The sequence below is a fragment of the Alligator mississippiensis genome, chromosome 4, assembly GCF_030867095.1.
Source record: "Alligator mississippiensis isolate rAllMis1 chromosome 4, rAllMis1, whole genome shotgun sequence".
NCBI classification, from domain to species: domain Eukaryota; kingdom Metazoa; phylum Chordata; order Crocodylia; family Alligatoridae; genus Alligator; species Alligator mississippiensis.
This window is the reverse complement of record NC_081827.1, coordinates 234,076,630-234,103,172: the sequence shown is the minus strand read 5'-3', so window position 1 is coordinate 234,103,172 and position 26,543 is coordinate 234,076,630. Positions and strand designations below refer to the sequence as shown.

Genomic DNA, 26,543 nt, shown 5'->3' with positions numbered 1-26,543 from the left:
TAGTTTTTTAATGAGAATGGGGTGAGAGACCATGTTGAAGGCCTTTCCTGGAGTCCAGAAAGACTATATCCATCACGACACCTGTATCCAGGGATTTGGTGACCTGGTCATAGAAGGCCAACAGGTTGGTCTGACAGGACCTGCCTATAATGACCTGCCTCTAGTTATGTATGAAAAGGTTGCACTGTTACACACACAATCTGTGTTTAAAATGATATTTAATACTATCCTCCTTTGTTTAGGAAAAATTAATAGAACTTAAGACTATTTAAATCTTCCAATGGACTTCCCATGCTATAGGCTGCCATTAAAGAGACCCCAGGTCAATAGTATTACTTTGTAGAGAATGGGTTGTTCTAGAGGCTACTCCAAAAATTCTGGCTTTTACATCACTCCTCTGAGATCTGGAAGCTGCTTTCTTTTTCCTTCCATGGGAGAAGAACCCCTGATCCCACCAACCATGCAACAACTTTGCTTCCCTACTAAATTCCCTTCCCCTGCCATTATTTATGATGAGTATACAAGCTACTTACAGGGCCACAGCTAGAACATTGCATTGACTTTTGAGCTAAAGATAAGATAGATGTCTATGTTTATTTGAAAGGTAAAAATAAAAATGGAGAGAGAGAAAGAGAGATGGGACAGAATCATCTAAAAGAATAATGAGATGGCACAGGGCAAATAAAAAGTCAGTAAATTGTTCTGACAAACAGTACACTCTTATTCTTTAAAATATTATTTCTAAGTAGTTTGGGTTCAGGCATATTATGTAAGAAACCTCTTCGAATTGGCAGAAGGAATGGATAAGGTGACTTAGTAAATATTTATTTTCTATTTCTAATACCTATAATTGAGGGAATAAAAACAAAGAGCAAGATTATCTTTGAATGCCTTGAACATTCATAAAATAAAAAAACCCCTCAAGAATCTAGTCTGATAAATGATATATGACAGAATTAAATGTAAGCAGATATCCAACTTACAGAAATCCTGAAGGGACTTGAGTGCAAACAGTGTGAGATTTTCTACTCCCTGCTTCTTTAACAAAATAAAGGTCTTTGATATGATGACAGTGAAAAAGTGGAATGCATAAAAGAAAGAAATATGTTGGCAATCATTTGGGAAATTTGTTAACATGTATTATATTCCAGTGTGCCAGTTTTGTTCCAAATGGTCTTTGTGTTCTGTACTTTAAGGAAAATACTTATATTTGATACTTGAATCTTTGACAGACAAGATTATTTAATGACTACTTTGGAATTCAACTAGCAAATCTAGTATAAAACATGTAAGCAAATATAACTGAAAAAGGGTGGTGTTAGCAAATTTGAAAACCTCCCATTCTTTCTTACCAGAATTACCAAACAAATCAGTTTAAATACAACTTCTTTTACTAATGTTTCTTGAAACATCACTGCAGTCGGATTGAGTCAAGTTTACCATCTGTTGGAAATTGAAATACAGCTATATTCAAGAATTATATTATGCAGCTTCCTTTGTAAAGTTTACATGCAAGCTGTTCTTGTCAAAATTAGACCCATTGTGATGATGCATCTTAATATTCAATCAGGCTTTAAATAAAGAGTGACAAAAGTCCACATATGGATGACAAGCTGTTTCTTCAGTAAATATTTTCCTATTTATTGAGCAGAGGCTTATGGCAATTTAGGATGCATTACACCAGACATTACAGACTTAACTATCTACAGACCAATAAAACAAGGATAAAACAGCCATTTCAAAGTTCTCATCAAAATCAGGGCACATCTACTTCATTGGTTTAGCCAGTAGTGGTTTTAAGGTAAAAGATTTCTAGTGCCCAACAATTTAACTGAGGTTTTCCCTCCAAAAGAATACTGAATCTATCTATGCAAGAAGCATGGAAATACAGGCTGTTTTATCTTTTTAACTGACTCACACAAGTAGCACTTGAAGTGTCTGGAGGCTTGGTTCTGCTACTAAACATATTAGTACTGGTCCTAAAGACCCTACAATCCAGGGCATACAATACAAGATAATGTGAAGGGTTTTTTTTCCCTTTTTAATCTGATCAGAGTTAAGGTTTACGGAAGAAAACTTGAAAGAGGTTAAAAACAAAATATCTTCCCCCTTCCTCATGAATTTTGAAAAATCACTAAATGTATACTATTCTATAAAATCATTTGTGAAGGGCCTGGTCACACATTGCACTTATGATATGTTCACTGTGCTTAAAACACAAGCATCCATGCATTCAAGCAGGAAAAGACATGCTAAATGCTATCATACATTGTGTCCCCATGAGTGGGAAAGTGCATTTCCCCAGGGACAAACAGCAGCAGCACAACACGAGCCACTGCTACTTGTCCCCAAGGAAACCCCATGTACCCGCGCTCTGGCACAGAGCACATTGCCCTGGGTTGGGTAGGGGAGGCTGTTGCCAACACCTGGACTGGGGTCCTGGGGGCCTCTGGGGGATGTGGCCATAGCAATTCTGCAGCAGAGAGCCTGGCTAGGAGCTGGAGTGTGGCTCTAGCTGGCCAGGCTCTGGTTTTGGATGGTGTGCACTGCCACCACTTAACACACCACTTTTAATTTTTATTTTTTAACTGTGGGGTCAAAACCCCCCACCTGCCCTGCAAATTAAAAGTGTGGGGAATGCCTGCATGTGTGGTACATGCGGTGTGCAGCTCTAGCGCTATATACCACATGTGCGTGCTTGTCTGGATGTGCCCATATAGTACCGAAGTTAGGACCTTTCAGGCAAGAAATATCTCCAGACAGCATACTATACATTGCCCAACACTATCATGGGAATTCTCCACGGAGATGATACCAGTGGGTCTTCACCCACTCCAGTGTGGTCTGAGGCTGACAAACAGTGGTTTCTCGGTAGCCCTGGAATCGCACTAGAACCAGTCCAAGACTCTGGTGCAGTGCAAGGGCCGGGATGGACAAACAACTGATTGCCAGTACCAGATCCCTGCACTGGAGTCTTGATCCAGCTCAATGGTGATGAAGGGGCTGGGACCCACAACGAGCGGTTTGTTAGCCACTGGCTCCAGCCCACATCATAAGGGTTACCAAACAATTGTTCAGAAAACTTTCACTCAGCATAATGCTTACCATGATTAAAAAAACCCACAACAAACCATGTTCTAAGTGTAAAACAACAAGGCCCTAAGTTACTTGTTACAACTGATACAAGCTCATGCTGTGTACATTTTCACTGTGATAATATTGTTTAACTTTTTTTAGGCACCAAAATTAATATCCTAAAAAATAACTGCAAATGTGGTTTCTCTAGACACAAATGAAACAAATGTAGTATTTATACTGAACATAGTATCACTTGACTTTTACTGGGATAAATTAAAGATGTTTGATGAATTAATAATTTCACCTTTCATTAAATGCCAAAGGAATGATTAAAAAAAAATGAAGGATTGAAATATTGAAACATTATTTCAATTTTTTGGCATTCATGTATGCATTGTAATAATAATCTTACCCTGATGCTGGGTCAACAGCTATTGCTTTAGGATTATGAAGATCAAGATCAATTAAGGTAATGCACACGGTTCCATTGTGATTACACACAAAGATCCTGTCACTGATGTGATCCACAAAATAAAAATTTCCAGTGAGCCAGTCGATTGCTATTTGTTGTACATCTGCCAAAAAAAAAAAAAAAAAAAAAAAGATTATTGAATCAAATGTGCAAATGCAATATGAAAAACTGAATTGTTGGCTACTCTGCCAAAACAGATGCTGTATAAATTTTAAAGAGCTCAAAATGTTGTTATGATTGGAGTGTATACAAGGACATTCATTCATTCCTATGGTATATAATAAGCAATTCAATTCTCTACTCAAATATTGACAAATGACTTGGCATTTCTCTGATAGCGTTGTTCCTTTTTAAGAGGGGAAGTTCCAGGTACAAATGCAAAGATTGAGACTTTCAAATATATGAATTTATTGAATGTGGGTCAGACATTCTATTTCAAAAGTCTTCATTTTAAATTGAAGCAGTACCAAAGTTTTTAACGTCATGCCCAATTTTTAATGTTATGTCTTTGCATGATAGTGCCTGTTTGAATTACAGCAAAAACCTGGGTGTGGATGGTTGTGTGTTAACAGGATAACAGATTCCACTGACCAGCTAGATTCAAGAAAGCATTTTAATTCTGTATAGCCCAAATTTAGACATAAGGAAATTGTAATATAAATAACCATGAATCATTCTAGTAATTATATTTAAAACTTGAGTAAACAAAAAAAGATAACTACTTTATTGGTAGCTTAAACACCTGTGAGTTAGTTTCAGAAGATGAAAAGTATAAAGCTGGCGTTCAACTACATCATTGTATATGTTAGCAACATTACTTTTCTATGATCTGAAAAGTCTGAGCTGCCATCTTTCTGGAGTTGCTACCAATATGAGCTGCATCAGGAGACCTACTCATATTGTACGTGTCACTGCCCAGGGCACAGAACCTAAGAATTTTTATACTCAGGAAGTTGAAGAGAACATAGTTGCTTTACTTTATGTTAAAAAACTCCATGAATTACAATTTACAATTATAATTACAAGTAGTGACTGCATACAATTTCTTTTTATGGAACCCTTGAAAGATTTGTTGGGTTTCATTGCTATTGACCAACCTGCAGAAAATGCAACATTAAATCTACTTATAAGATACTTAAATTAATCACAAGAAATCACTTTATTTTGTGTTTATTTTAAATTTTAAATATTAAAATATTTTGTTATTTAAAAATATATATCCAGGGGGCCTTATAATGGACTACTGATGGGCAGAATAACATCATTTTGGGGAAAATAGCTATCACCTGAATGTATGCCAGAATGTAGAAATAAAATTAAAATTTCATTTTGTGTGATAAGAATAATTCCCTTATTTTTATATCTTTAAATTGAATGACTGACAATAGTGGTCTGAGTTTTCCTTTAAGCAGGTGCTTAATTGCTTACCATAAATGCACTTACGTTATCATGACAAATGTTTAATTTGATTCAGAAAGATATAGAAGACTATGCGTTTGTGGCAATAAGTGAAAATTTATGAATATGCATTTTCTGAAGTACTTAGAATAGAGGTGGATACACTTGTGTTACCCTTCAAAAGATATAATATAAACAACACTTTACTCAATAAAACATCAGGAACAAACATTGGCTGCCTTCCACTACATCCATCACATTACACAGTTCACTTCTACCCATGACTCTTCTACCTAGAATCTGTGTCACTCTACTACTTATTTTCTTTTTAATTCAAAGGTGATATTACCCCTTTCGTTTTGAAAACAACAATTATAAAGGCATAACATGTCAGAACAGAGAAATGCTTTATCTAGTCTCTAGTCCTGACACTAGTAGTGGTCAATGTCACATGCATTAACTGAAAGGGAAGGGAATTTTTTTTCTTATTCGGTGTGTGTTATAGAGTATACTATGAAGAGTGTAATCTTGCCCCACTGAAATCAAAGGGAGTTTTGTATAATTTTTTTCTGAACTCCTTAGGTCGCAGGTTCAAAGTTATTTTTACATAGTTAGAAGCTTGCATTTCCAGTGCTTTACAGTAAGATCATGGCTTCTAAGTGTCTTTATAAGTTTTGAATATAGAATTTAGGGAATATCTACTCTGCCTTGGTGGCAAGCCTGAAAACACTGCCAAGAACCACCTCTTTCCCCCATCTAATTTACTTTGTCCTCTCAGTGAGAGACAAAACGCAAAAATCAGGCAGTGGGACCAATTTGTTATAGATTTCATAGACATTAGGGGCTGGAAGGGACTTCGTGAAATCGTCGAGTCCAGCCCCCCTGCCATAGGCATGAAGTCTGCTGGGGTCAAATGATCCCAGCAAGATAAACGTCAAGACTCCTTTTGAATAAGTCCAGAGTAGGTGCTTGCACCACCTCTGGGGGGAGTCTGTTCCAGACCCTGGGCGCATAGGCTGTAAACAAGTTTTTTTTAATCTCCGTCTAAATCAGCCTTCCAGGTGTTTGTGGCCATTAGACCTTGTTATCCCTTGGGGAGCCCTGGTGAACAACTGTCTTCCCAGGTCCTGATGCACCCCCGCTTATACACTTGTAGGCTGCTACCAAGTACCCCCTAAGCCTTCTCTTCTCCAAGCTGAAGAGTCCCAAGTCCCTTAGGCTCTCCTCATAAGGCTTACCCTCTTGGCCTTTGATCATATGGGTGGCTCTCCTTTGAACTCTCTCAAGCTTATCCACATCCCTCCTGAAGTGGGGACCAAAAACTGGATGCAGTACTCCAGCTGCAGCCTCACTAAGACCAAGTAAAGCAGGAGGATGACGTCCCTGGTTTTGCTTGAGATGCATCAGTGGATGCACACCAGAGTTTGGTTTGCTTTGCCAGCTACGGCATCTCATTGGTGGCTCATGTTCATCTTGTGGTCAATCAAGACTCCCAAGTCTCTTTTAGTCGTGGTGCTAGTGAGCCTATAAGTATGCTGCTGGTTCTTCCTCCCAAGGTGGAGCACCCTGCACTTCTCTACATTGAAGGCCATCCAGTTTTGGTCCACCCACCTTGAGAATGTGTCCAGGTCAGCCTGTAACCCCAGCCTGTCTTCCAGTGTGACCGCTTCCCCCCACAGTTTGGTGTAACCTGTGAATGTTGCAAGCCTGCATCTGACACCTGAATTCAGATCATTAACAAAGATGTTGAAAAGTACTGTCCTGAGTACTGAGCCCTGAGGGATGCCACTGGTCACCTTGCACCACACTGATTTGTGCCCATTAACTAGTACTCTTTGGGTCTAACCCTGGAGCTATTTCCCCCGCTATTGGCTCGTATGATGATCGAGGTCACAGCTCCCCAGCTTAACCATAAGGATATCATGGGAGATTAAGTCATAGCTTTTCTTGAAATCCAGATATATGACATCAACCTCGTGTCCCTTGTCCAGGCAATACATCACCTGGTCATAGAAGGAGATGAGGCTGGTCAAGCTAGACCTACCAGTAACAAAGCCACATTGGCTGGCATTCAGAAGGTTGCCTTCTGTTAGCCTGTTGCTGATGGATCCCTTGAAGGTTTTCTCCAAGATCTTTGGCCTTGAGAACCTACACAGAGCTTCTATCAAGTCTTTTATCTTGGGTATACTCCCTGGCAAGCACTCAGAGAATAGACTTTTATTTTTGACTGGAGGGAGGGCTAAGATTCTGCCCTCCCCTCCCCCCATGAAATGGTCAGCGCATAGCTGAGCAGAGCCTCTAGCGGATCAGGAGTGGATGTGGGCTGCCCACTTCAGCCTTGAGGATCTCTACCCTGCTGCAGCCATGCCACCATGGTGGGGTTTCTGCTGCTTGTCTGGAAACAGTGTGGGACAACTTTGTGCTACTACCCCTGCTGCTGCCAGGTAGGCAGAGGGAACTTACCCTGGTGGCATAGCCAGCATGGGGCTCCCAGGGGGAGGACAGCAGAGTGGGGAGCTCTAAGCCCACCACAGGCAGCCCACATCCACCTCTCCCCTTGCACATACCTGGGGGGCTCATGCTGCTCCATTCTCCCCTTCCTGGGAGTGTGTGCAGTGGCAGGGAGCCAGCCCCCCTCTGCCCCACTGTCTGTCCACTCCCCATCCTGGCCCTGGGTCCCATGTACTGCCCTGGCTGGGTATCACCCACAGGCCCAGCCCCTGCCCCACTGCCTCCCTCACCATGGGGGCCATGTCTGTCTCCTCCGTGGACTTACCTGCAGGCAGCTGGTAGAGTTGCTCTCCACCACTGCCTGGGGCTGTATTCCTGACCACATGCATGTGTGCAGTCTTCAGTTAGGGATGGAGGATCACCCTGGCCTCTTCCTGAGGGGAACCAGGGCCTTTGTGCTTGCATGATCTTATGCCTATGCTCATAGCCATGCTAACACAGCACACAGTCTAATTTGTGCTCTGGTCCACAGCAACTCATACCAAGTTAGCAGAACAGTAGCAGTAGTTAGTCTATCGGGTGCAAATCTATTGAGGCAGTCAGGTACCTGCTGGCAACTTTCAAGTCATGAACAATGCATGCCTGCAACAGCTGGGGGGGCACGGCAGCAGCGAGAGTGCAGCAGTGGCAGCAGGAGTGCAGTGGCGGTAAGCGCAGGGGTCCCAAAGACGCTGCTGGTAGCAAGCAGTTACTGCCCACAGGCACTGCCAACAGTGTTGGCAGCACCTTTTTGTAGGAGGTGAACTGCCACACTCAGGGGGTGCAAGTGCACCCGCTACATGTCACCCCTGTTTCGAGTTATACCTTGCTGGACATGAAGTAGAACAAACACTCAAATCTTTTAGCATTCATTTATCTGCTCTGCTTTCCAGAGTAGAACCTCTGTGAGAGACTGTCTCTGAACACAAGAGCAAGCTGAAGAAGTCCTGTGTAGTAAGTTGACAAACTACTAAACTCCCCAGAAGAATACCAGGCTCTTTTGACCCCCCGCCCCGGATTTAGAAACCAAAGCTTTCCTTAGACAGATGGAGCAATTACTAGTGTCTGTTAGCATAATTTGGGATATTAAAGAGCAAGAAGAATTTCTATGATAAAAAAGAACTAGGGTCTGAGTCACGAAAGCCCTGCAAGGAAGTCCTAGACATGACTGAGTTTTGGGGGAAAACTTATGCTAAGGTCTGCCTTTTGTTTATTAAGGACCTCTCCACAGATGTAAGTAAAGATGTAATGGGATTTAATGTGTGATCCACAAAATCATGCATTAGATCCCATTATGTCTTATCACTGTTGTGGAGGGATTGTGGGCTGTAGGGCTCTCAATGGGGGCTGCAGGAAGAATGGTGCCACTGCTGTGAGCCTCATGAGGTATGGGGTTTGCAGCAGGGGCAGCATGGAGAACACTGCCACCACCATGAGCCTCATGAGGTGAGGGGCTCCCAATGGAGGCACTGGGGAGAACGTTGCCCTCGCTGTGAGCCCCACTGCTGAGGCTCATGGGGTGGAGGGGAAATGTTTTCCCAGAAGCCCCACAAATGGGAAGGCTTACAATAGGGGTAGTATCAAGAACTCTGCCACCATTGCCACCTGTGGACCTGGCAGCAGGTGATACATCCCTGTGGGCTGGGAGCCCCTCAGTTGATGGAGCTCCCAGCCACAGAGGAACACACTTGGCCACACATTCAATAAATGGTATGATTAAAACCATCTACAAAGATGTTACACATTTTTGTGGAATAACTTTGTAGCTTATTGCTTGTTTTATCAAGCCATTAATTAGTTGAATATGTAGCTGGGTCACAATTTAAGGCATGATTAACCAGTTAATTCCACCTTAAGTGTAACATGCAGAAGGGGACAAAGTTATAAAAAGTTCCATAAGATATGTAACGTTTAAAATATATCAAGTGTGTGTACATGCTAATGCAGCCAGGCTAGACTAAATGTACCTGTTCTTACCTGATCTAGAAGCCATGTAGGCCTGGGAAAATACTGGGACAGAACATGATCCTAGCGTACTAGAGGCACTGTAAATCATAGAATCATAGAGAAGCAGGACTGGAAGGGACCTCCAGAGGTCATTTAGTCCACCTCCCTGCCTGAGGCAGGATCATCCCTATCCAAACAATCCTATATGATTCATTACGTAAATTCTATATAAGACTTCCATCAGCCCTGACACAAAATAGACCTAACATCCTAACCTGGTACAGGTAATGCTGGGGAACCATGGCAGCCAATGTCCTGCTTTTATGAAATGCTGTAAATATATGCTGAAGAGATCTTGGGTAGAAGGTGACACCCACTACTACAAAGCAAGGCAAAAATCCCCACAGTCTGTACCAATTTGACATGGGGTAAAATTCCCTCCTGACCCAAATATGGCAATCATTCTGGCCCTGAGTGGAGGAGCAAGATCCTCTAACCAGGAACGTCTAGCCTTGATCCCAGCAGGTGCATTGGCACAGCCCGGTTGAAGCCTTGGATGTAGCCAACACCCAATGCCTCTGACAAAGGTTTAAAAACACCCTTATGCATGTAGCAGAAAGAGGGGGTTTGGACAACCAGCAAAGTCCAGAAGCATGGGAAATGACCATAGCAGAATACAGTGTAGCTATGCCTAGATCAGTGTTTCCCACATGTTTCCTCAGCATGACACATTTAAGACCTCATTTCCTCAGCATGGTCCTTCAATCCCAACCCACAGCCCCCCACAACCTGAGGTGACCCTCAGTCCCTGCCCACAAGCCTTGCTGGTGCTCCACATTCTCCACCACAGTCTCCTGTGCTACCCCACAAGCAATGCCAGAGCCCCATCTGCCACCTGTGAAAGTCAGCAGCTGCTGAGGCTACAGCAGAGTGCAGAGCCCATCTTCCTACCCACCCACCCCCCTCCACCCTCTCCCCTTCCCTGCAGGCAGCACTGCTGGAGTGGAGCCTGTGGGGTGAGGGGAGGATGCAGGCTGCCCACTACAGGTCCAGTGGGCAGGAACTGGCATGGGGGGGAGGCATGGAAACTCTTCTTCATGACAACTCTTCAAGTATTTGAAAACTGCTATCACACCCCCTCTAAGTGCCTTTTCCACAAGCTGAAAATGCCTAGCTCCTTCAGCCTCTCCTCATATGACTTGCCTCCCAAGCCCTTTATCATCTTGTTGCCTGGCTCTGAACCCTCTCTAACTTTTCTAATGCAACGTGGAGCCCAAACTACACACAATACTCCAGATGAGGCCTATACAGTGCTGAATAGACAGGCACTGTCACCTCCCCTGTCTTGTACCTAATGCTTCTATTGATGCATCCCAAAACCACATTTGCCTTTTGTGCAGCTGCACCACACTGCACGCTCGTATTGAGTTTGTTGTTCACCAAGACTCCCAAATCATTTTCCATAGTACTGCCATGCATCCAGGTGCCACCCATTTTATATCTGTGTTATTGATTATTCTTTCCAAGGTATCACCTTGCATTTGTCCACACTAAGCTTCCTTCTGTTAGCTCTAGCCCAGCTTTCCAATCAGTCGAGATCATTCTGATTGTGCTCCCGTCCTCCAACATGTTTGCAGTTGTTCTTAGTTTCACGTCACCTGCAAACTTGCTCAAGAAGCTTTCTGTGCTAGAATCCAAATCATTAATAAAACTTATTGAACAGCACCCTGTGGGACTCCACTTGAAAACTTTTGCCATTCTGACATGAATCTGTTATCTTTGTTTAGGGCTACTCAGCTAGTTACCTATCCATCTCACAGCAGTTTTGCCCAGCTCACATTTCTCCAATTTGTTTATGAGAAGGTTATATGGGACCCTATCCAAAGTCTTCCTGAAGTCCAGATACACTATATCCACAGCATTCCCTTCATCCACCCAAGTGTCAAAGGAAGAGCTGAAGTTTGTTTGACACAATGTATGCTTCATAAATCCATCTATCCTTTTCTTCTCCAGACGGTTTCAAACAGCCTACCTTAGTATATGCTCTAGTACTTCCCAGGTACTGAGGTGATGTTAACCAGTCTGTAGTTGCCTAAGTTCTACTTTTGTTTGTTTTGTTTTGTTTTGTTAACAAAAGGCACTACAATGGCCCTTTTCCAGTCCTCTGGTACCTAGCCCGTTTCCCATGATTGCATAAAGTTCATTGTCAAGGAGGCACAGTCAACTATTTGCTGAATATTAGATTACAAAAACTGAATGAGTTGCAAGGCTTCATATGGTGCTACTTCTACTGAAGAATGGGTGGATATAGAGGAAAGAGATTTATATAGCATGTAGAACAAAGTTGTAACATTACCTACTTAGGTCATGTTTACCAGTGGTCATAGATGCATAGGTTTGGTGTACTGGAAGGGCTGGTTTTCCCCAGTGAAATCAGATGGACAGCAACTAGGCAATTATCCTTAAAAAAAGAAAGGTTTAACTGAATGCTTTTAAAGCATAACATCAGGTAGCAACAGGAGATTAATAGATAGGGCTTTAAACTGACTTTGCTGGGGGATGGGGAAACTCCAAGTGAAGCATGCCTGGGGACTGACACACAGCAAAGTTCCCACATGGATAACTGTTTTTGAAAATGCTAATGGAACGGTTCTCCCACAGTGTCTCAGGAAATCAAGGGTGTCAGTTGAGGGACTCAGCTGCCTATACACCAATGTCAGGAGCATGGGGAACAAGCAGGAGGAACTAGCCCTCCTTCTCTCTAGTGGGCAATATGATCTGGTAGGGATCACAGAGACCTGGTAGGACTCCTCACATGATTGGAGCATAGCCAGAGAGGGCTACACCCTCCACAAAAGGGGCCAAGCAGAGAGAAAAGGCAGAGGGGTAGCTCTCTATGTGAGGGTGGAGTACACCTCTCTGAAGGCTGACATTGGCTCCAAAGATAAGCAACTTGAAAACCTCTGGTTCAAGCTTGGGGGGGGTGGGGAGGGTAGATAAGAGAGACCTAACTGTGGGCATTTACTACAGGCCACTGAACCAAGGGGAGGAGCTTGATCTGGAGTTCTCTCAAGAACTGACAGAGGCCACGCATGCAAGGGATTTGGTTGTCATAGGCAACTTAAATTACCTGGACAGAGATTGGAAGGAACACTTGGCTAGATCAGATCGGTCATGTAGCTCCTTAATTGTAACTGAGGAGCTCTTTCTGACACAGGAAGTGCAAGGGCCAGCCAGAGGTACCACTCTCCTAGACTTGGTCTTGGCCAAAGGAATTGATCTGTGGTGTGGCTTGAACATTGAGGGTAGCCTGGGTGACAGCGACCATAAGCTCATCAGGTTCACTGTCCACTGCAAGACTGACAAATCAACTAGCAGGATTGAAGTCCTGGACTTCAAAAATTCTGACTTCAGCAGGCTCAGGGCATTAGTAGGGGAGACGATGTGGAACCAGGGACAGAAGGCAAATGGGGTGCAGGAAGAGTGGTCATTCCTCAAGGACATGATTCTTGAAGCACAAAAGAAAACTATTCCCATGAAAAGGAAAGGTAGCAGAAGGGCTGACAAGTCCTCCTGGCTCAATAGGGACATCGCAGTTCCCTTGAAAAAGAAAAAAGAGGCATACACACAGTGGAAGATAGGGACAGTCCTCAAGGAGGACTATACAGCAGTGGTCCACACTTCTAGGGAAATGATTAGGAAAGCTAAGGTGGCAACTGAGTTTGAGTTAGCCATGGGAGTCAAGGACAATAAGAAGTCCTTCTTTAGGTATGTAGGGAGCAGAAGGAAAACAAATGGAAGTGTGGGGCCCCTGCATAACACCTCGGGACAGCTGGTAACAGCCATTCAGGAGCTCAGGAGAAAAACTGAACTCCTGAATGCCCACTTTACTTCAATATTTCACCGGACCAAGGGGAAAGACAAGCGAGATAAGGATCACAGGGGGCATGATAGGAATGATAGCCTTCCCAGTATGGATGCTGAGCTGGTGCAAAACTAACTAGAAAAGCTAGACATTTATAAGTCAGCAGGGCCAGATGGACTTTGCCCGAGAGTGCTGATGGAGCTGGCTGAGGTCATAGTGGAACTGCTGGCAAAACTGGTTTCAGAAATTGTGGCATACAGGGGAGATCCCTGAGGATTGGAAGAGGGTCAACATTGTGCCTATGTTCAAGAAGGGGACGAAGGAGGACCTGGGCAACTATAGGCCCATTAGCCTAACCTCCATCTCAGGCAAAATCCTGGAAGAACTCATTAAAGAATCTATGTATTTCTGTGTGGTATGCTCATTATGGGTAAGATTCTGAATGACAGCCAACATGGCTTCATCACGGGTAGGTCTTGTTTTACCAATCTCATCTCCTTCTATGAAAAGGTCTCTTGCCACCTGGACACAGGCGAGAAGGTCAACATTATATACCTAGACTTCTAAAAGGCTTTTGCTTTAATATCTCACTATATCCTTGTGGAAAAGTTGGAAGATAGTAGACTTAACTGCTCAACAGTTCAGTGGGTGGAAAACTGGACGCATGGTAGGACCCAGAGAGTTCTCATGAACAGATCTGTGTCGTCCTGGCGAGAAGTGGACAGTGGTGTCCCGCAGGGGTCTGTGCTTGGACTAGTGCTTTTCAATATCTTTATCAATGATTTGGATGGAGGAGTGAAAAGCTTGCTGGCCAAGTTTGCAGACAACACAAGTTATGGGGGAGCATGGTCATGCCAGAAGATAGGTTGGAGATACAAGTGGACCTGGACAGGCTGGAGAGTTGGGTGGACTGGAACCAGATGAAGTTCAACACTCAAAAGTGTTAGGTTCTTCATCTGGGGGCAAACAAACCCCAACATACCTACAGGTTTGGTGGTGACAATTTGACTTGCACCACAGCTGAAAGGGACCTAGGGGTGGAGATCGACCATTGCATGAACATGAGCTGGCAGTGCAATGCTGTGGCCAGAAGGGCAGACAACACACCGGCATGCATTAACCACTGCATCTCATGCAAAACTAAGGAAGTGATACTCCCACTATAATCCACACCAGTGAGACTGCAGCTGGAGTACCATGTCCAGTTCTGGGCACTGCACTTCAACAAGGGCGTGGAAAAACTTGAGAGAGTCCGGAGAAGAACCACCCATATGATCAGGGACTTGCAAGACAAGCCATATGAAAAGAGGCTGAGGGACTTGGGCCTTTTCAGCCTACAGAGGAGAAAGCTGAGAGGGGACTTGGTAGCAGCTTACTGCTATAATCAGAGGAGTATATCAAGAACTCGGTGAACAGCTGTTCATCAGGGCACCCTGGGGAAGACCAGAAGCAATGAATATAAACTGCTAGAAGGCCACTTCAGGCTCAATTCCAGGAAAAACTCCTTCATAGGCAGAGCATCCAGATGGTGGAATAAACTCCCTCCAGTGGTGGTACAGTCACCTACCCTGGAAATCTTCAAAAGGAGATTGGAAAGTCACCTCACTGGGGTCACTTGACCCCAATTGTCTTTTCCTGCCTAGTGCAGGGGAACTGGACCCAACGATTTACAAGGTCCCTTCCAGCCCCTAACTATCTAAGAATCTATTAATACAATGCAGAATAGCACTAGCTGTTGGGAGGCGTGCATAACACATATACATAACACTGGGCGCATCTACACGAGATGTTTACTGCTCAGTAGACTAATTAGCTATGCAGTAAATGTTGTGCATCTATACATGTACTCCTTTCAGGCTGGAATAAACACATTTACTCTATAGCAGAACCTGTGTAGATGCTGCCCCAGCTGGCTGGAGCACAAGGGTGCTTCAGTGCCAGGGGCTGCCTGCCAACTAGCTCCAACTGGAGCACCCTTGTGCCCTCGCCAGCCCCTCTGCAGCACATTGAGCTGGGGGGGAGCAGCCCTGGGCTTGAGGCTGAACCTCCAGGCCCCCTGACAACCAGGGCTGCTCTGACCTGACTTAACCTGCTGCAGTCCTGGGTGTATGTAAAGATGTGGTACCTGGGAGCAATACATTCCAGAGCAATAAACTCTGGAATTGATTCATGTGCATTAATGGCACATATAAACACACCCACTCAGTACATAACTTGTAAGGAAGAAAGGGATAAGCTTTCTGCAGAGCGTGAGAGGTAAAATGAAAGTTTTCATAATGCTCTAATCCATATAGGAGAGCTCTAACTCTGGTTATATAGCTTGAAATGTTGAAAAGTCATGAAAAGGGAAACTCTGTTCCCTACTGTTGATCTGACCTGCTCTCCGAATGGTGCTCCCTTTCTCTTGCCTCGCACTTGCAGTTAAGCTCTCTAGTCCTCTGAGAAGGTATCCTTTGCTGGCTCCAGCAAGGCTGGGAGCAGTAATTCCTTGTCAATTTTTTCAGTAAGGACTGTCTACTGTGGGTATAGTTTTCAAGAATGAAGTGCGAGTGACTGGCGGTTTAGGAGTAGCTCTTCCACGCCATTGCCAACTTTATTCAATTTATCAGATCTTTGATGACAATGGGGCAGTTCTAGTAAATTACATTACAGCAACTTTCACTGCCCCTCAGTGCTGGTCTGTCCCACTCCTCATAAATGGGAGAGGGGGAAGAGCATCTGTTTTGTTGATATTTGACAGCTTAACGTAGGTTTTTGGTAGCCAGCATCCATAACATTTCACAAAGTATATGGTATTCCTTAAAGAAAAGCAAGGTCACATTCAGGGCACAGGTTAGGGGTTTGTTGGTGATAACTTTTTATTAGGAAAAAAATGAGAAGAAGAATTCTTAATATAACTGCATTTCTCTCATGGCACACTGTATGCAAATGAGTAATAATCCCACAGCATATTTGACGGGAAGAAAAGGTTCAGAAAAGACACATGCACTCAGATGTCTCCTTTGAGTGCTGTTATAAAAAAAAGTTGCAGAAATCACCCATCTGATGAGCTGTACACCTCCTAATATATACCTGATGGGCCAACATATATCACTCTCACTTAATACCAGCTTGGAAATTCAATGCTCTTTATGAACTGCATTTGATAGCTACAAACATGTGCTGTATATTTTGTGTGTTCAAAGATGTGCTGCTCCTTCTTTTCTCTCTCTCTCTCTATGCTTTTGTGTCATGTGGCCTGGTTTTGAATTATAGATAGAAAATTGCTCATAAGAGAAAAAAGTTTGCAAGGAACTGTCAGAGTTCACCTTGCTCAGAAAAGCACACTCTACTCTTTTCTAAGTACATGAAAAAGCCACTTAACGAGTAGATGCATTTTTTATGAATCAGCCTTTTAATCTCTGCAGTTTTCTATCACCAAAGAGCTTAAAGACATATTAAAACACTTTGAATTCTGCAGTGCTCTCATTACCATGCAAGTTGGCTGCAATACTCCTTTTAGGAACACTGACTTTGAGAAAAAAAAAAAGAACATACTTTGTTCAAAGGAAGTTACTACTAGGTACCTTTAACCAGCTACTTTTAAATGCACAGATTAGATCCCAGCTCTGTACAAAATTATTATCACACTCTCATTTTAAAGTTTATTTAGCATTTTTTTTTAGTTGTACCTCATGGCCTTGTTAATAATTTAGGCAGTTCCTAGAGCTCTTAACCCCTGGACTATCCACACATAAACATCTGAAACTAGTTCTGAGCACAGTTTAGGGCTGCATCCCCATAAGCGGCAATGTGTGTTTCCATGGGGACAACTAGCAGCGGCACAGTTTGTTTTTACCCTGGAATCTCCTGAGGCCAAAAGCCCCCCACCACTGCAAAGCAGCAGCATGGGAAATACCTACATGTGCAGTGTGTGGTGCTGCAGACAGGTCTGTAGCACCACATATTGCATGTCCGTGCTTATCTGGATGCAGCCTACCCATCTTATTTTCTATCAATGTGTAGTTACTCCCCACAGATAAGCCACCCAAGTTATAGTAGTCCAGCATCCCAGGATGCAGTGTTCCCTCCCCACCCTCCTGTTCATTATGGACAAACTTTCCAAACCCTGAATTGCACTGCCTCACAGCATTTCTGGCATCAAACCAACTCCCTGTCCCACCTCTGGGGGTGCAACCTTTCCTCCCACAGGGGTGCAAGACCTGGCAAACAGGCTATAGAGCACATGCCAGCTCACAGGGCATAGACGGGTCCAGGAGTGGAGTCTAGAAGGGGTAGGGGAGGAAACAAAGATAGGGGTCTGGATCAGGTCCCCATGAACTGTGGCTTCCTTCCCAAGGCAGGGGCAATAGCTCCCCCAAAAATGCCTTCTGTCACTACTCCCACCTTCCAGCCACTCCAGGAAGCACAGCCCGCACCCCCCACACCTCAATCCCAAAACCCAATTTATGAAATCATTAGATCTTCTTTACTTCCTCTTTATTTCCTTTTAAATTCATTTTTTTAACTTTCTATTTCAGCCTTCAGAGGCTGACTTCCTTCATTACACCACCCTTCCCCCACTCCCATTTCCTTTCCATCTTCCATTTCATTACCCACACATGTCCCACTAACTATCCACCACCCAGCTTCATGTTCCTGCCCTTCCCTCCACTCTCCCGCCCCCAGCAGGGGCAGATGCCTGTCCTGGCTCACCAGCCCTGTGGTGGTAACTCACAGCTGTCACTCCTAGTCAGGCCCCTGCTTGCCAACCCTCTGGTAGCAATTCACAGCTGTGCAAGTAGGGGTCAGCCAGAGAAGGTTTTTAGCTTTAAAGTGTGACTACTCCAAACTGAAGCCAGCACTAACAACAATTAACATTTGAGCAGCTCAAAGTACAATGTGTAAGAAGGCACTTAGGCAGATAACTTAAAAGACCTATTAAAAAGGAAGTCTATCTACAGAAGGCATTGTTACATATACCTAGACATATTGTGCAGACCTTGTAGAATTGTCTTTACCATTAAAACAAATTTGCTACAGCCCACAACCATCGCTTTTCATTCCCCACCCCTCCAAATTCCTAAAAATCAGACATAACATCTTCCTTGTAAAGCATTCCAGAAAGAGTAGCCTAATACACACTTTTTTGTTTAAAGTGAATTCCAAATACTGCTGAAGATAACAAGATTACTTACAGTTGTTAACATACTCACAGATTTCCTCTCTGTGAAGACTGACTGTCAGGAAAAAATAGCTGAGGAGCTTGAAAAACAAATAAAAGCTAATGGGGACAATAATATAAATGTCAATGTTCAATACATTTTCAAGAAATGGTCAAATCACAAGGCCACAGGCCCTCAAATTGTAAGATGACTTAAAATTTGGAGACTTTGTTCAAAAGATACATTCTTTGTCCTTCTTTCCTGAGTCCTCAGGTTGTACTAGCTCCATATATTTAAGACTTTCTTCACAATAATGAAGATTAGGTACTTTATTTTTGATGACAGTTGAAATTCCAGCAGGTGTGGCTTTTAAGAATTATATCATGAGAAGCAGTGGCAAATATATTCTGTGGATTTTCATATTTAACTTTAAAGAAAGATGCAAACATATGCATTATGCAAAATAATCAACAGATTTAATTTGGGAAGAGGAATAGACATCAGTGTAGATACTGACTTTATTGTTAACGGTCTTACAATGTTTCATCTCAAGATGGATTTTTAAATAACTGAAAAGTCAGGTCTTCAAGGAAGGAGATAGATCATTGTTTTTCTCTCACCCTAAGAGACACCTAGAAATTATATTACCAATGAGATACTTGTTGATCCACACTGATATACAATATAGGAAAGTCTGAATTTGTATTGCCTTGGTTGTCCTCTTCTTTTGGAGCATTTGCCATACTTATCATGCTGGCACCATTTATAGAACATTACTTTCATTAAAAGTATCACTGCTTAATAGACTAGACCAGTGGTGCTCAAACATTTGGTTTTACGGGCCAGATGAGTGGTGCAGGCTTGGTCCATGGCATGATCTGGTTCATGGGCCTAGCCCCACACAGTTTTGGGCCCACCACCCCAGCTTGGCCCCATGTGCTGGATCCGGTCCATGGGACTTGTAAATTTGAGAATGGGGAGTGGTGACAGGTTTAATTGCCACCACTCCTGCAATGCCAAATTTCTGTACCCCTGGGGAACCCTGCAGGCCAGGCCACACAGCTCTGGCTCAGGCCAGGGGTTTCACACTCCTTGACTAGACCCATATTTACATACCAAGTTCCTGAAAAATGTGTCATGCATAATGATTAAGTTAAATGTATAAAATGGGGGAAAAGAAAATCACATGAGAATTTTTCATTGATGAATCAACCCCAAATATCTAATCCTAATGAGAAAGTCCTAATGTGTTTCAGTTTGTAAAGAGTTCTGAAAAAATTCTAACATTTAACTAAACACATTTCAAAGCTTCATTTACTTTCATCTCAAGTTTCTCAAGTCTGAAGAAAGAAAAAGAAATGTCTCCTGTGTTCCCTGAATAATAGGAAATTAAAATTGCACCACACTGGATTATAATACATCTTAAAGGCATCAAATATATTTTGTTCAACCCTGGCAGTCCCCTAACAACACTTATTTTTAACAACAGAAAAGTGAGTGCATGGTAGAAATGTTAGGCTGAAGCACTTAAACCTAACACTATTTAAACCAGGGCTGTCCAAGTGGTGGCTCACAAGCTGCATGTAGCCCTGAGGGGTTACCAGGCAGCCTTGGGCTTCTGGTCCAGGTGCCGCTCCTAACTTTGCTCTGCCACCAAAGTCCTCAGGTTCCCCCTTCCTCTACAAGGTTCTGCTGCCTACCCCTTCCCTTGTAGGCACAGTGAAGCAACTTGCCCCACAGGGCTGAGGAATCTCATTCAGTATCAATGTTGGTGCTTGTAGCAGGAATTACCTACCACCCAGGGGTCCATTGCAGTGCAGTGCATTGGAAAGGCACAGGAAGGAGGAGGGGCGTGTATGGTGCAGCCGCCACAGTCGGAGGAAGATGATAGAGGAAGCTCACGGTGTGTGGGGTTTGTTTGTGCATCAGTAGCCCACATGGTATGATGGGGGGAGCTGCTCAGTATAACATGCAGGCCACATGACACTTGCCCATGTTTGGCGGGGCCTGCACAGTGTGTGGCCAACATCCTGCCACTCCCAGCCCCCAAGAAAGACAGTCCTGATTTAAGCTATTAAATATAAGCAGCCTGCTATCTTAGTGGCGGTGAGCATATGTAAAGCCAACTGCATTTAATAGAAGCATGTGGCTCTTTCAAGAAAAAAACTTGTTATATATTGCTAGGTAGGTGTTAATTTTAGCTATTACATTAAAAATGGTAATGTTTAGCTTTCCAATCATTATAGTCAAAAATACAAGACCCAACTTTAAAACCCTTACACTTTTTTTTTTTTTTTTAATAAATATTGAACAAAGTAGTTCCATTCACTTCCTTTAAAAGAATTACACATACAAGTATTCACCAAGATGAATAAAGGTTCCAGAATCTGGCCTATTTTGTAACTTACAGTGCCTAGTTCACTGCTTTGTCATGTATGTATTTAGAACAAAATGTATATATTCAAGCCAGTATGTTTTTCTGTATTGTGGAACATTTAGTAGAGCAGATATCTGCATAATTGAGTTGGTTGATACAAAAAGAGAAGAAACAGTTGCTCAGACACATGTACGCCTTAACTCTGGGGAAGCACTAGCTTTCCAAATCTGCATAGTTTCACTTCTGCATTGGCAGGGAGCGCTACATATAAGTGGCACCAGGGAAAACAAATACAGTAAGGTATGCTGTACTCTGAGCCTGACAAGTATCCATGAAGATATAAAACTATATTATACAAAGTTTCATTTATACCTTCCTCTTTTCTGGAGAGCAAGTATTTCATGGTCATTCAGCGGAAATGTGTGCTGTGGCTAGGAGATTAGTATCTATCACAGCAGATAGCCTGTTTATAGTGATGATATGGCTTCCTTTCATTATGATGCTGAGGATTTTCAGGGCTTGGAAGACAGATTTTCTGCTTCTACCAATTCCCTCAGTCTAAGGGAAGCATTACAAAAAAACTGGATAAAATCCAACTCCCAAGTAACCTTGGACTCTGCAGCTTAGCCGTAAGTTTTACATTAGGGTGGCAGGGCTGGACCTTACATTTCAAGCATATTTCTGTTTATTCATACTCTAAAATGTTGCCTACCTATCAACATAGCAGATTTCTGAAATAAGTGAAATGTATGCCATATTCTTTTAAAGCATCATTTTTCATATATTTGGCCATGATGCTCTCTGTATGCGAATTGTATTTTACAATATATCATGAGAGTGGAAATGTGAAACTCGCCAATGCAATGAAATGAGAAAATGACCTTCTGGATGGATTTTTCCTATTTAATCCTCAGGACTGTATATTTTTGTGTAGAGTGAATTTTCTGCCCCTAATTTAATGTCAAAAACAAGTGTGAACAATGGAAAATCATCACATCTATACTTTCTGCTTTAGTGAGTTTCAAGCACGTTGCCAAATGACTGTAAACTTGTAATGGGGTCCCAGTAGCCTGGCATTGATGCTGAACAATAAAGGCAGATTTATAGAGGTACATAGCTATAACAGTCTTTTTTCAACTGTACATTCGAAAAGCTTCTTATAAATCTGTTCCGACAATAAATCAGAACTGGTTATTTACTTCAAAGCAGTTAAGTCATTTGCTGTTAACCTTAAAATTAAAACATAATTTAGTATCAATAGCTGTCCTATCAAGCCCATGCGCTTCAAAGAAGGAAACTGGTTACATTAGGCTACAAGTGCTGGGCAACTGTAGTCACCCTCCTGCAAGAACAGGTGTACAGCCTTCCATCTTCTCATCACAATGAATGCCTATTCTATCACCTTCCTTCTATATCATGAATTTACAGAAACAGCCTCCTTTTCTCAAATATAATGTTCTTACTTTAATATGTTCCCATTAACATGCTAAACTGTCAATACTTAACATTGTAAAGATGAAGAAAATATTTTAATAACACAAGGATTTACTTCTTTAGTAAAACATCATTAAGGAAGATGACTTGGGGGAAAATAGCTTAATATAAAAAGTGAGTTCAGGCCTCTTAGATCTATTTTTTGAGGGAAAATATGAATAAAAATAAAGTTATTATAATTAGGTTTTTAAGTGGGAACTCATACGTAAGGATTTGTTGTACCAGGCAAGGATTACCAAAGAAGCAACACTGATAACTCAGTATTTTAAGTATACTGCAGTTTCTTAGTTGAATCAGCATAAGATGTATACTTTAATTTTATAGGCTGCATGTAGAACTGAAAAACAAATAAGCCAATGTTATTTGCTACTAGCAATACGTGGATAGACTAATATTAAATAAGAAGCTACTTTGCATTACCAATTCAAGCTTTGCTTCTTTTTCCAAGGGGAATTATTAGATTCAATTAACTAAAATATTCTCAGAAACTAATATTTGTCTTCCCTGCTTAGCATTTGTTATATTTTCAAATGAAAAAGTTATATATATTTCATAATTTGGGACTGAAGTGTTCTAAACATGAAAGTTTATCTTTCTGTCTCATACATATTAAGAAAACAGAAGAAATGAAGAATGTTATACTGTGCAAAACATTTTCAGCTTGCTGAGGGCTGGGAAAATGAATTTTATTGGAACAGAGATTTAGAATGCAATGGAAATCTATTAAGGAAAATATACTAGTGTAATTCGAATCTAGGCTTGCCGATATTATTAGCAGAAACATTAAAACATATATCATTCTGATCACAATGAAGAACTGTCTAGTTACTTGGTAGTTGGCTCAATATTCTACAAGTCATAAAACAACAATACCTACTTTTTATATTTGTGCAATAAACAGTGATTTCCCTGTCTCTTTTCTTTCTTCCAAAGACTTTTATAATAGTAAAAGGCTTCTGGAGGTAATTAAGGCTATCCTCATATCCAGACATATGCATTGCTATAACATGGAATAATCAGTGTCAACAGCTGACTACACCAATATGTTGCTCTTCTGGAATTCTGCCAGTCACCCAAAAGCTGAATGTAACATACACCGGTTTAATGTCACTAAGCTTTAGATTCCATAACTCATAATGTGGATTAAATAAAAATAAACAAGATTTGCTTTAGCCTAAAACTGTGAACACCGGTAGTCAATGATAAAGTATATACTCATATTATTGTTCTCTCATCATCCCTCCCTTCTCTTTGTTTCACTTGTTTGTTTTTTTTTTCTATTTGTTCCAATTTGTCTTAAACTAAAATGGTAAGCTCGGAATCAGGACTGTTGTCTCACTGGCCAAGCAGCAAGAGAAGGATTCAGACACAAGACCTAGGGGGGGCACTTAGGCCATGTATAGACGAAATGACAGGCATGGGCACAAGACTCTTTAAAGCAGACTAAGTGCTTTTGCACCACTTTAATGGTATCAGTGTTTGCATGTGTTGGTGGCATATTGCGCATTAATTACAGCTGCTGTAGCAAACTCAGTGGTGTAATGCACCTTAAATGACTTGGGGCACAGCAGACTAAACTTCTCTGAGGAGTTTTAGTTTCCTGGCCCTACCAGCCATGGAGCGAAGCACCAGGCTCCGTGCAGCTCAGGGGCTCTGCAGGAAGCCCTGCAGGCAGCCTAGCAGGAGTCTGGGAGGGCAGGCTCTGCCCAAGAGAGGGAGAAAAAAAAACAGTGAGCCTGATCTTTCCCCCCACCACCCCAGAGCCTGCCTGAGCTGCACGGGGCCCTGCTACTTCCCTCCATGGCTGTGGTGCCTCCCGGGACCACCAGAGCCGGGTGCCTGCTGGTATGTGCTGCCTGGGGCGGACCGTCACTGCTGCAGAGGGAAGAACCAGCTCCCCCCACTCCCCCCTGCAGCCCAGGGACCACTCCACCCGCCAGCAGCTTGCCTTCCCCTCCCCACCACTGGAGAGGCATGTAAGTCAGGTGTGTGCATGACACGGGGGTTTAATTGGCCCTAAATTGAAGCGGTGTTTTTAAAAACCCACTGTTTTAAAAACACCGCTTCAATTTAGGCTCCCCTGCTTTGTCTACACATATCCTTAGGTACTAAAATAATGCAAAAAATTAAATAAAAAATAGAATTAACAACAAAAAGGGATATTTGTGCTCTTGTGCCAATTATTACTGCTCTCTTTTCTGTAAAAAAGACCTGATAAGCAAACACCTTGGATGCATCTTATTTATGGCTTGATGTTTCCAACCCCAATATAAGAACTTCAGCATAAAGAGGAATGAAATGATTTGAAGCTATATACGATGTCGATTATAAGTGTATGGATTATTACAACTAGAGGTGCATCGATACATCGGTCCAATATCAGATCGGCACCAATATAAAGAAAATTGACTATCAGAAATCAGCTTTTTTGGCCTGATATGGCCGATAATGTGGCCAATAAATGCCCTGTGCATGCGCACAGCAGCAGTGCAGCATGTAGGGGGCATGGAGCACAGCCTGGCAGCTTGGACAGCTGCATGTTGCTACTAAGTCTATTGTCATGGAAGGGGAGGGAGAAGGGAAGGGACTTGGTGGGGGGAAGATAGAGGCCCTGCAGTGAGGGAGGGAGTGGGGCTGGGGCAGGTGCTGACAAACCAGGGTAGGGTGGGGCATGGGACAGAGTTGTGGCTTGTCTGGGTATGCAGAATGTACATGCACCCCAGGAGGGCATGGGGAGGGGTGCCCCTGGATCTGCATGTGGGGTGGGGTGGGGTGGGCTGCCACTGCGGGCTATGGACTGGGCTGTGCTGGGCTGTTCCCAGCAGGGGCTGGGCTGGGTTGGGTTGCACTCAGGGCAGGCGGCGGCAGCACTGGGAGAGAGGGTCGCGGGGGGGGGGGAAGGGCTACAGTGAATTTTGGAGTGGCTGCTGCCCCCTCCCATAGCCCCTCACCCAGCCCCCCCACTGGGAAGGTCCCAGTGTAGCACTGGCCCCAGCCCACAATAGCAGCTCAATCCACCCCATGCCCCTGGATGAACCATGACTCTGTCCCACGCTCTGCCCTAGGCTGGCTGGGCAGCACCTACTCCAGCCCCAGCCCCACGCCCTCCCTTACTGCAGGAGCCTCAATCTGCTCCCCCAAGATCCTTCCCTTCCCCCTCTCCTTCCACCACAACATATTTACCAGCCGGACACTGCTCTTCAAGCTGCCAGGCTAAGTATCGGAAATCTGATTGGTATCAGTCGATATGCCTCCTTAAAAATCAGCTATTGGTATGGGCCCAAAAAACCTCTATTGGTGCACCCCTAATTACACCATTTATAATAATTATTTGATTTTTGTAATTTTATCACTTTGGAACCAGCTTCTGTCTAGTAGTTCAGTAATTAAACTACTACTGACACTTATTCTTTCCTTTGGAAATCAAGCCTGGTTTATGTAGTCAGCTAGACTGATGCAAGCATGTAAGTGCTGTACACTTGAAGGACTCTCAAAATGAATGTGCACTATGCTGAATACTGCTGAACTAAAATAGAAAAACAAAAACATGAGCCTTCTTATTATATTTTTTAATTTTTCTAAAGGAATTAGGTATTCAGGTGAAATAGTGGTGTATGGGCTGAAGATGCTGAGAAAAGCCAAAAAGACAGTCTTGGAACCATATATGGCGACAGGTATTCAAGCATTCTTCAATCAGCTCATTATTTTTGCTTATATGGTGTGACAGAGATTGTACGTAATTATGCATGCACAGAATATTCAAACTTTATCATCAACTCAAGAACTGTCATGGTGAATGCGTAGCCCAACATATCAAACTGCAGCTGTTCTGTGACATGTTGATAAAATACAGGGCTTATAAGCAGTGACAGGAGAGTCCAACCTTCTTGAACACTCGTGCCCCTCTCCCCTCATTAAATTATTTCTAAACATTAAATCACTTTGTTTCTAAAATGCCTGTGAATTCCACAGCTTAAACTTGAGTTTGCCAGAACTGATTTACTCCATGTAAAAGGTTTCTGTAACAATGATTTTTTTCAATTTCAGAACGAATGCTGCATTCACTGACATCTCAAACTGTATAACCTAAAACAAGGGTTACTATGTTCAAAACCACTCACATACAAGGAAGAGCTGTATTTTAACTTGCTTATTAAATAGAATCAAAGCCTCCTTCAGTTATTAGCATTTAAAAGCCTAATCCAAGTCCAATGAAGTCAAACATCAGAATCTTCCCAGTGACTTCAATGGGTCTAATCCCAGACTATTATGGAGTTA

At 42.8% G+C, this 26,543-nt stretch overlaps 1 protein-coding gene across 5 annotated transcripts in view; it reads right to left on the bottom strand.

Annotated features, from left to right (window-relative positions):
- The window catches only part of LRP1B (LDL receptor related protein 1B), a 1,609,743-nt gene that overhangs the window by 876,153 nt on the left and 707,047 nt on the right, over positions 1 to 26,543 (bottom strand). For all 5 annotated transcript variants that reach the window (XM_019480601.2, XM_059727405.1, XM_059727406.1 and 2 more), the window contains one exon: positions 3,491 to 3,653. In XM_019480601.2, the coding sequence (XP_019336146.2) occupies positions 3,491 to 3,653 (163 nt within the window). The remainder of the gene's footprint in view (positions 1 to 3,490; positions 3,654 to 26,543) is intronic.